Here is a 12,193-nt window from a genome sequence, read left to right on the forward strand (position 1 = left end):
ACATTTAATATTCCACGTTGAAGAAGACACAATACTTTTTTAAAGAAAATACATATCAAAGATACGTGTGTATGCAAAGGAATAAAAAGCCATAGAGGATATAACCATATGCTAAAAAAGAAAATGGCTACACAATAGACTATAAAATACAAAATGAGTATGATGTAACTTGGATTAACGATTTAAATGATTAAACTAGGTTGTTCGAGTAAATTTTAGGCAAGACAAAATTACGTGGCGTTAATAATTACATTGGAAGTCCTACATTGCTGGATAAATACAAGGAATAATTGGATCAAATTAATTAAAATCAGCTGTGTGATGGTATAGGACAAATACAAGAGATAATTGGATCAAATTAATTAAAGTCAGCTTAAACTCAACATCAGCAACCTCAGTCACCACTCACTAAAAAGCCATTTTAAGAGGTAATTTTTGTTTAAAAATGGGATTTTGTAGGGAGGTTGTTGTCTTAGATGTAATGGATTTTTGTCAGGTGCTTTTGTCGTGTTAGATATTTACAATGGGTTTAGGTCTTAATTGTACTGTGTCTAAGCATAAGTATTTGTAACAAGCTTTTGCAATGGGTTTTGATAGACTTGTCTGTATTTTTAACATGTTTCAATGTCTTGGGTTTGGTTGCGGTTTTATATCGTGACTATGTTTTAAACGTCCTCGTTAAACTAAACTGGTTACATTCAGAAGATCAATATTTTAAAATGCTGAAACAAGACATAATAATTTTCGAGTGATGAAGAAAATAAGACTGATCTTCACTGCGACCTCCAAAGTTGTAGGCGGGTATAAAAGTTTAAAAAACACCCCCTCCTCCTCCTCCATCCCTCCCCGACAAATGTATATTTTAAAACGTGCAAGACAACTAAGAGGCCCGAAATATCGATTAAATTCTAATCACCACCTAGTTATCTCTCTTGATATGGAGAGTCATCGCAGCATACTAGACGGTACTCGTTACCGTCTATTCTCTGCTTACATTCTCTGCTTACATTCTCCGCTTACATTCTTCGCTAACAATCTCACACTCACTCGGACGCACAACCTCCGACATCATGAATTTCAATGAAACCCCGATGAGTCAAGGACCACACAAGAAAGACAACCGCACTATTGTTGGTAAGAAAACGCGTCATAGTTTATGCAGTAGACGCCCCTGATTTTCGAACAGCAACCGACAAACACTTGACTCATTACCGCAGTCAAATATTCATCCGCCGGCTCGACCTGAGATCAAAGTTCGAGTTGAGACCAATTATTTTTTTTAGAAACTAGGATCATCAATCCCAGTTTATTCTAGGATCAGCAATCCCAGTTTATCTATTCTAGAATCATCAATCCCACTTTATCTATTCTAGGATCATCAATCCCATTTTATCTATTCTAGGATCATTAATTCCAGTTTATCTATTCTAGGATCATCAATCCCACTTTATCTATTCTAGGATCATCAATCCCAGTTAATCTATTCTAGGATCATCAATCCCAGTTTAACTATTCTAGGATCATCAATCCCAGTTTAACTATTCTAGGATCATAAATCCCAGTTAATCTATTCTAGGATCATCAATCCCAGTTAATCTATTCTATGATCATAAATCCCAGTTTATCTATTCTAGGATCATCAATCCCACTTTATCTATTCTAGGATCATCAATCCCAGTTAATCTATTCTAGGATCATCAATCCCAGTTTATCTATTCTAGGATCACCAATCCCACTTTATCTATTCTAGGATCATCAATCCCAGTTTATCTATTCTAGGATCATCAATCCCAGTTTATCTATTCTAGGATCATCAATTCCAGTTATAAATCCCAGTTTAACTATTCTAGGATCATCAATCCCACTTAATCTATTCTAGGATCATCAATCCCAGTTTATCTATTCTAGGATCATAAATCCCAGTTTAACTATTCTAGGATCATCAATCCCAGTTTATCTATTCTAGGATCATCAATCAAAGTTAATCTATTCTAGGATAATCAATCCCAGTTTATCTATTCTAGGATCATCAATCCCACTTTATCTATTCTAGGATCATCAATCCCAGTTTATCTATTCTAGGATCTTTAATTCCAGTTTATTCTAGGATCATCAATCCCAGTTTATCTATTCTAGGATCATAAATCCCAGTTTATCTATTCTAGGATCTTTAATTCCAGTTTATTCTAGGATCATCAATCCCACTTTATCTATTCTAGGATCATCAATCCCACTTTTTCTATTCTGGTATCATCAATCCCACTTTTTCTATTCTGGTATCATCAATCCCACTTTATCTATTCTAGGATCATCAATCCCAGTTTATCTATTCTAGGATCATCAATCGCAGTTTATCTGTTCTAGGATCATCTATCCCATCCTATCTATTCTAGGTCCGCCCGCCCAGGGACAGAGAGTTTCCCCACACAATACCCAGCTCATAAATAAACACTGGCACGGCGCTACCATTAGGTTATTGGTACAATCTTAATCAATTTATTCAATCAATAAAAACAGAGATGCTAATTTTAACATTATATGTGGCTAACGGTTTTAAAAATTCAAAAATTCTTACAGTTCATTTTATTTCAGTTCTAAATATTTTTTTCTTGGTGATCTAAAGTAAGGGAAAATTACTATTTCAGCCCCAATTATGAAGTAGACCTCGGCAAATGAAGGAATGTGATCAACAATATATCCAAGTACCAAGAGCTGGGTGGACTCAGGAACGTTCTACATACTCCTAGAACGTGATCAGAACTTGATACTTTCGGGTTTAGCAGTCGAGCGCTCTACCACTCGTCCACATCTTCCCTTACCGACATACACATTTTTATGAATATATATCTGTGTTCTAAAGGGATTATCGTTGAAAGTATTTTCTAGTCAATCTATATTCCTGTTGAACCATGTAGAAAGCCGTTACAAATTCCGCATACCGTGCTTGCATTATTGTGGTTCTCTGGGTGGTCAGGAGCAAGAGCGTTCGGGACTTACATAAGAGTTACGAGTTCAAACCTAAAGTAGAATTAAAGGTTTGGGAATACGCTAATATTCTATAGGTCCAATGGTCTATAAGGCACGTGACATGAACACAATGACGATCTGAGCTCAATAAAGTATTTCATGTAATTATACTTCTATACTAGCAATATATTGTATTTAGACTAAAAATGTAATCGACAGCTAAATGTTATGAATGGACGCATTTTACTTAATGGGTTGTCATAAAATAAAGTAGACATATTTGTCACTGCTAATGAGAGTAGAATCTAGATTAAAATTTGGATGGGGCCATTGATTAACGAACTTCATTTATTGAGGTCGTCAATAATTCAGTAGAAATTAATCGTGATTCGGCGCTTACAATACGGATATTAATTCATCAGTCAAAACCAAACAGGACTCATGTAAGGTAAGGCATTCTATACTAACATCGATGAAACTTCAAGAGATAGCTTTACCCTCCCTATAAACATATGACCCCTGTCTATACATGGACCCCATCTACACATGGCCCATAACAACACATGGTCCCTATCAACACATGTCCCTTATCAACACATGACCCATATCAACACATGACCCCTATCAACACATGACCCACTAACAACACATGTCCCATATCAACACATGGCCCATAACAACACATGACCCCTATCAACACATGACCCCTATCAACACATGACCCACTAACAACACATGTCCCATATCAACACATGGCCCATAACAACACATGACCCCTATCAACACATGACCCACTAACAACACTTGACCCACTAACAACACATGACCCCTATCAACACATGGTCCCTATCAACACATGACCCCTATCAACACATGGCCCATATCAACACATGGCGGACCCTATCAACACATGACCCCTATCAACACATGGCGCCTATCAACACATTACCCTATCAACACATGGCCCATATCAACACATGGCCCATATCAACACATGGCCCATATCAACACATGGCCCATATCAACACATGACCCCTATCAACACATGGCCCCTATCAACACATGGCCCATATCAACACATGGCCCATATCAACACATTACCCTATCAACACATGGCCCATATCAACACATGACCCTATCAACACATGGCCCATATCAACACATGGTCCCTATCAACACATGACCTCTATAAACACATGGCCCTCGTCTACACATGGCCCACGATCAACACATGCCTCCCCCCCCCCTCTCCCAACAACACATGGCCCTATCAACACATGACCCCCCCCCCCCCCCCCAGGACCCACGATCAACACAGACAGACGGTCAAAACTTTCCCAAACCACAATTAACCAACTGCTAATACCCCTCCACCCCACCCTATGAATTATACATTTATACACCGCAACACCCCTCTCCGCGTAGGCCGGCCGACGTTAATAACTGAGTCCAGCTCATGGACAGAAACAATCCCTAAACTCCGACCCCCCCCCACAACCACTTTTCCTCTGACAGTCCCCACACGACAATAAACAAGCACCGTGACCACACGACGTCTCACTTCCCACCTCCCACACACGAACTATCCCACCTACTAAAAATGGTGACCATAAACACGGAGAAAACCACGCCCCATCAGCATCTGATCCATTCCAAACCTTTCAATAGGGATCATATTCCGGGCGATAAATTTTCAACCCATTTCCCGACCGCCGCCACCATTACATAGCAGGATCGACCCGACGACGTCATTCCATTTCGGGTCTACTCGCCGTCCCATTAATGCTTCAAGTGACGGACGTTCGACCACGTGACGAGTCAACCCCCCCCCCCCCCCGCAACCCCTCACACATACACCACTTGTCTTTTAGGACTGTTCTCACACTGTGACTGAAGAAAGGCGAGCTACCAACAGGGGGCAATGGGACTAGTAAGATGGGCTAACTCTAGCGGCAGTAGGGTCTGTAGGATGGGCTAACACTAGCGTGAGTCTGTAGGATGGGCTAACACTAGCGCCACTAGGGTCTGTAGGATGGGCTAACTCTAGCGTGAGTCTGTAGGATGGGCTAACAATAGCGCCAGTAAGGTCTGTAGGATGGGCTAACTCTAGCGTGAGTCTGTAGGATGGGCTAACTCTAGAATCTCGTAGAAAAAAAAGAATAGCGCACCAAGTGAATGGCAAACAATAGCCGGACACGAGTTGTACACATTAGCAAATGTTGTACACCTGGACATGAGTTGTACACCTGGACATGAGTTGTACACCTGGACATGAGTTGTACACCTGACATTCTTTGAACACCTGACATACCAAGACACGAAGAGGCAGAAAATTGTTGTCAGATTTCATTGGTCATAGTCTAGTCATCTCCACACACCATTCTGTTTTTGTTGTTGTAGTTTAACGAGTTTAAGTAAAAAAAAATTAACATACCTCTGTTGTTTTTGTTGTTGTTTAACGAGTTTAAGTAAAAAAAAAAACATACCTCTGTTTTTTGCACCGCTCAAGTCTGTTGAGTTACTTACTAATAGCGTTACTATAAATAGAAGTCGTTAACGGTTTGAATGGATTGGACGGTCTGTTGGTCTCAGGTGACTCTCTCAATTAGTCCTTCAATATATTTAGTATCTCCAAGTGTTGTCCGTGGCCATCTTTAATTGCTTTAAATGACGGTTAACGAGTTTTAGAAATTTTTTAATTTTAAAAATGTAGACTAAGAGTTGTTTTTCGAACATTAAGTTGGATTAGGCTGAAATGGACGTAGTTAAAGACAATAGCTGTATTTAGCACTGAGACCAGTACAAGTAACCTTAATGAACATCAGTGTCCAGTGTAATTAAGTAATAGGTAGAGGGAGTGGGGTGTCACGTTACTTAAACACCAGCCACCAGATTTCCAATTAATGAACTAGACAGTCGATCATGTTTTTTTTTTTAGTCAGCTTTATAATTAGTTACGATATGAAATATTAGAAGAATTAATCAAGTGATTTTTTTTTTAATTACTTAAGTAATTCTCAAAAGAAGAATTAATGAACTAGACATTCAATCATGTTTTTTTTAGTCAGCTTTATAATTAGTTACGATATGAAATATTAGAAGAATTAATCAAGTGATTTTTTTTTTAAATTACTTAAGTAATTCTCAAAAGAAGAATTAATGAACTATACATTCAATCATGTTTTTTTAGTCAGCTTTATAATTAGTTACGATATGAAATATTAGAAGAATTAATCAAGTGATTTTTTTTTTAATTACTTAAGTAATTCTCAAAAGAAGTCGCGAATACCAAAGGGGTCTTGTTTGCAAAACACCCTTTTGGCGTACAAGAAAATATGCTTTTTAAAAAAAAAAATATTTTCCTTGTCATGTAAACAACGTAAACAAAAAAAACCAGTCCCAAAAATCAACCCTAACACATATGAAAACTTCGGTTAGTACTGTACTTCCACATAAAATTTTTATCAGACTGTTTAAATATGTTTCAAAAAGCCGACTTGCCGTTTGAAATACCTTGCCACTAAAGGAGCATAACATTTTATATCAGGCTTATCACCAAATGCAATCTCAGCCTGGTCCCCCCCCCCCCTTACCTCCGCCATCATGGCTGAAACACAATCGCCCCACACCGTGTTGACCGCACCTCAACGCACGGTTGGCATGAAACACACACACTGGTCCCCCCCCCCCCCACACACACACCGGAAGAAGAAAAAACGTGACCGATTGCAGTAGAACGTGGTGGGCTAGTGCAGTTGGTCACGGGTGAGGTGAGGCAGGGTCTGGGTGGTCAATGAACCTACAGCCCTATGGCCCCGGTACCAGAAGGTGCTAATATAACACGAGTCTCTCTGATGGTATTCAATGTCTGCGAAATCCATTCAAATAGCGTCAATTAATCTGAATAATACATAGACATTTCTAGCACGTAAATTGTATCTTTGACCCGTTTCGTGTGCGCTTGAGTGAAGCCGACTTTGTGGCTGACCCCCCCCCCCCCCCTCAACCTGGGATTTCTTATTAAGAGAGGTCACCCCTGTGTTCCCGAGGATAATTAGTTTTGGTATCAGAAAGTGGACAGCTCGTGTAACAACATGATCAAATATTTCACACTTTACATTGACGTGTTACACTGTCCATTATGATAAGCACTAGGTCGTACCACTAGACTTCTAGTGCGTAGAAAAGATTCCCTAGTGTAGTTTGGTCCCAAGAAAAATTGTCCTTAACTGTGGTTTGGAGACCCCTGCACTAGAGTGTCCAGCGCCACACTGTCCATTATGATAAGCACTAGGTCATACTACCAACGCCACACTGTCCATTATGATAAGCACTAGGTCATACTACCAACGCCACACTGTCCATTATGATAAGCACTAGGTCATACTACCAACGCCACACTGTCCATTATGATAAGTACTAGGTCGTACCACCAGCGCCACACTGTCCATTATGATAAGCACTAGGTCATACTACCAACGCCACACTGTCCATTATGATAAGCACTAGGTCGTACCACTATGATAAGCACTAGGTCATACTACCAACGCCACACTGTCCATTATGATAAGCACTAGGTCGTACCACTAGAGTGTCCAGCGCCACAGTGTAAACAATACTGCAGGCTGTCATAGCCGTAACCTTAACGCAATTATGTTTCTAGACCTAACACTAACAGAGACAAAAACAACGTTATACGGAGTCCGATGCTGTATTTCCGGATAAGTACATCTACCTCGGACTGGAATCCCCAGGGAAGAAGGAATGTCGGCCTTCCTTAGAGGAGACAAAGACCGCGGGGCTCACGTGGGCGAAGGTAAGGATAACTGTCCAAAACCAGGTCCAGTGCAAATGTGTGAATGCAGACCCTGGCTCCCCAGGGGTCACATCTACAAACCCCACCCCCATATTATTAAATCAAAACCTTATCAGGAGGAGTTAAATCTCTCACATAAACTGCTCAGTGTTTAACTCAGACTTTTCTCATGTTTCTAAATATAAATAAACGCCTTCCAATTCTTATTTTTAATGTCTTTTCCTGTTATTTCAAAATATATCAACTTTAATATTTGTTCCAAAAAACAAAACAAAAACAATCCAAAACATTTTTTTTTATCAAGACCGTAGTTTCATCATAACAGCATGACATATAGACTCGTATTTCTTCATTAACATACCTCTCCCCACCCCCACACCCCCTGTATACGCCCACAACTCCGACGTACGACATTAATCAGAGGCAGCACGATGATACTTTTCATATTTCCAGAGAAAGCTGAGTGTAAAACATGATTCTTATCTGATCACAGACGTGATGGTAATTCTAGCAAATATTGCAAGATTGATAAATGACAATGCTAACGATGTATGAAATACATCTTCTGTATCTCGCTCAGTTTATTTTTCTTCAGCGGCTGTCTGGGCGGTTGGATAGACTTGAATAATTGAATAATTGCGATTTAACGGAGAGATTGTAATTAGGTTGGCAGAGTTTATTTCCAGATAGCGCCTGTTTATATGTACAGAATTATGTTTAAAAACTGTTGTAATAGCAGTCTTGAATATTAAATCCAGGTTGATTATCCCCTATAGGTCACCCTCCCCCCCCCCGACACTATATCTATCCTTCTAACTATCACCCCTCCCCCTCCTCTCTCTTTCCAGCAATAGCTAAGTGTGTGGGCTACTGGTATCTCATCAATGGCATGTACTACGACAGCTGACTCTCAATGGCATGTACTACGACAGCTGACTCTCAATGGCATGTACTACGACAGCTGACTCTCAATGGCATGTACTACGACAGCTGACTCTCAATGGCATGTACTACGACAGCTGACTCTCAATGGGATGTACTACGACAGCTGACTCTCAATGGGATGTACTACGACAGCTGACTCTCAATGGCATGTACTACGACAGCTGACGACTGATGGGATGTACTACGACAGCTGACGACTGATGGGATGTACTACGACAGCTGACGATTGGTGTCGGAATGGGCGGCTGGTATGATGGTATCTCATCAATGGGATGTACTACGACATCTGACTCTCGCAATGGGCGGCTGAACTTGACCGCGCTAATGAAGACAGAGGACCAGAGTCTGACACTTGTGTAGGTTGCTGTTTGTTTGTCGGCTCGTGTTTTTCTCGCTCTCACGGTCACCGCACTACGCTGGGAGTGTGTGTACTCACCCCAGTGTGAGCTTGGCTACTACTGCACTAGGCGACAGTGTAAAACGGCTCGCACTGTCAGGGGTTCTAGAGATGGATTAATTAACGAGCCGTAAATTGGGAATACAATTAAGACAATGATGCGTGTGTTGAGTGGGTGGTAAGTGAACGCGAGAAACATAATTAATAATGAGCTAAGATGAAGAAATAAACGATCACGTGACTTCTAGTAACGAGTACCGTAGTTAAACGACATAAGTGGCAAGGTCCCTCTAGTCCACAGATACAAAACATGAACGTTGGGGCGCTTCACAAAAAAAAGTTAATTTACACCATTACTTAGCTCAAGTGTGTCTGACAGAAGTCCTCAACTTTTTACGCCCCCCCCCCCCTCCCCAACACTATGTTCTTTAACTGATTAATGTCCTCAACTTTTTACGCGCCCCCCCCCCCTCTCCAACACTAAGTTCTTGTATCTGATTAATGTACCCAACTTTTTACGCCCCCCCCCAACACTAATTTCTTGTATCTAACTAATATCCCTAACGTTTTACGCCCCCCCCCCACCCACCCACCAACAATAACATTATGTGAGTGACTAACTAATGTCCCTAACGTTTTACGCCCCCCCCCCCCCCACCCACCCATCAACAATAACATTATGTGAGTGACTAACTAATGTCCCTAACGTTTTACGCCCCCCCCCCCCACCCACCCATCAACAATAACATTATGTGAGTGACTAACTAATGTCCCTAACGTTTTACGCCCCCCCCCCCCCCACCCACCCATCAACAATAACATTATGTGAGTGACTAACTAATGTCCCTAACGTTTTACGCCCCCCCCCCCCCCACCCACCCACCAACAATAACATTATGTGAGTGACTAACTAATGTCCCTAACGTTTTACGCCCCCCCCCCACCCACCCATCAACAATAACATTATGTGAGTGACTAACTAATGTCCCTAACGTTTTACGCCCCCCCCCCACCCACCCATCAACAATAACATTATGTGAGTGACTAACTAATGTCCCTAACGTTTTACAGCCCCTCAGTGACCCACAATGTAACCCCTCTTTTATTCCTCACTTCCACCACATCAAGACAACGCCCCCCCCCCCCCCCACACCGAGTGACGACAAAACGCTGAATTATTTATCCCATCCGTCGGTTCACCAGCCACGAACCCCAGCATAGCGTGGTGCGTCTCGGTGCAAACAAGTTCTCCAACATCACACGGAGTTCTGTACAAAAGTTGCATCACGTGGTGCGTCTCGGTGCAAACAAGTTCTCCAACATCACACGGAGTTCTGTACAAAAGTTGCATCACGTGGTGCGTCTCGGTGCAAACAAGTTCTCCAACATCACACGGAGTTCTGTACAAAAGTTGCATCACGTGGTGCGTCCCGGTGCAAACAAGTTCTCCAACATCACACGGAGTTCTGTACAAAAGTTGCATCACGTGGTGCGTCCAGGTGCAAACAAGTTCTCCAACATCACACGGAGTTCTGTACAAAAGTTGCATCACGTGGTGCGTCCCGGTGCAAACAAGTTCTCCAACATCACACGGAGTTCTGTACAAAAGTTGCATCACGTGGTGCGTCCCGGTGCAAACTAGTTCTCCAACATCACAAGGAGTTCTGTACAAAAGTTGCATCACGTGGTGCGTCCCGGTGCAAACAAGTTCTCCAACATCACACGGAGTTCTGTACAAAAGTTGCATCACGTCGTGCGTCCCGGTGCAAACAAGTTCTCCAACATCACACGGAGTTCTGTACAAAAGTTGCATCACGTGGTGCGTCTCGGTGCAAACAAGTTCTCCAACATCACACGGAGTTCTGTACAAAAGTTGCATCACGTCGTGCGTCCCGGTGCAAACAAGTTCTCCAACATCACACGGAGTTCTGTACAAAAGTTGCAAGACAAGCAGCTAAAATGAACCGTCGGGCCAGGCTGCTTGCCCTAGCCCGGGACAGAAATTCCGTTTGACTTGACATCCAAACCTTCTGGTTTCAGTTAAACGTGTCTTGGGAGAGTTAAGTTAATGTTACACTAAGCCGAGGCGATTGTTTGATGACAAAACTTTGGTGCCATGATGCCATTACTGAAATCAGCGACGTACCAGAACATTTCGGTGCCAATGGTTGTTCCACGATCTAAGGGAGTGTATCCGCTGTTTTCGTTAAGTGTACAAGAATTTATTCGGTGATATATTTGTTTCGGTTTTGGTCCGGTGCCTCAAACTTCGTTTCGTGAACTCAAGTGGGTAGTACGTAGGACAATGATCTCAGTCAAACTGTTAGGTAAACGTCATTTGATACTTCAATCAAACAGTCAGACACAGGCAGTGGCGTAGCCAGGATTGTCTCAAGGGAGGGGTTCCAATTTTTACCCGGGGACAAACTTTCGATTTGCACCCTCCTCCCCCCCCCCATCAGACTTTTGATTTGCACCCCCCACCCCCCCTCTCAGACTTTTGATTTGCCCCCCCCCTCAAACTTTCGATTTGCACCCCGCCCTCAAGCTTTCGATTTGCACCCCTCGCCCTCATACTTTATATATATACCGAGGGGTCTATGGGGGTTATGACCCTCCTAACCCCTCCCCCCTGCTTACGCCACTGGACACAGGCGAGGTACATCAATCAAACACAGGCGTGATATTACAATCAAAACGTTGGACCCACCTCACGCTGTATTTCAATCAATGCTCCAGTCGGTTTCAGTGAACTTGACCTTTGCTTTCGCGTGCGTTTATGGGATGCTCTGGCTCTTAGCTGTGAAACCTGTATGGGGATAAATGGTATAGATGTCAAGTGTACGCACGTTCTGATACAACTGTCAAGTGTACGTATGTTCTGATACATATGTCAAGTGTACGCACGTTCTGATACAACTGTCAAGTGTACGTATGTTCTGATACATATGTCAAGTGTACGCACGTTCTGATACAACAGTCAAGTGTACGTATGTTCTGATACATATGTCAAGTGTACGCACGTTCTGATACAACTGTCAAGTGTACGTATGTTCTGATACATATGT

General features: G+C 42.1%; 1 protein-coding gene across 2 annotated transcripts in view; it reads right to left on the reverse strand.

Annotated features, from left to right (window-relative positions):
* LOC131930541 (aminopeptidase O) overlaps positions 1 to 12,193 on the reverse strand; it is a 44,298-nt gene that overhangs the window by 4,374 nt on the left and 27,731 nt on the right. For both annotated transcript variants that reach the window (XM_059287077.1, XM_059287076.1), the window contains exon 12: positions 11,836 to 11,934. In XM_059287077.1, the coding sequence (XP_059143060.1) occupies positions 11,836 to 11,934 (99 nt within the window). The remainder of the gene's footprint in view (positions 1 to 11,835; positions 11,935 to 12,193) is intronic.

This window comes from Physella acuta, unplaced genomic scaffold (assembly GCF_028476545.2).
Source record: "Physella acuta isolate Inbredline_101_S28 unplaced genomic scaffold, ASM2847654v3 ptg001798l, whole genome shotgun sequence".
NCBI classification, from domain to species: Eukaryota; Metazoa; Mollusca; class Gastropoda; family Physidae; genus Physella; species Physella acuta.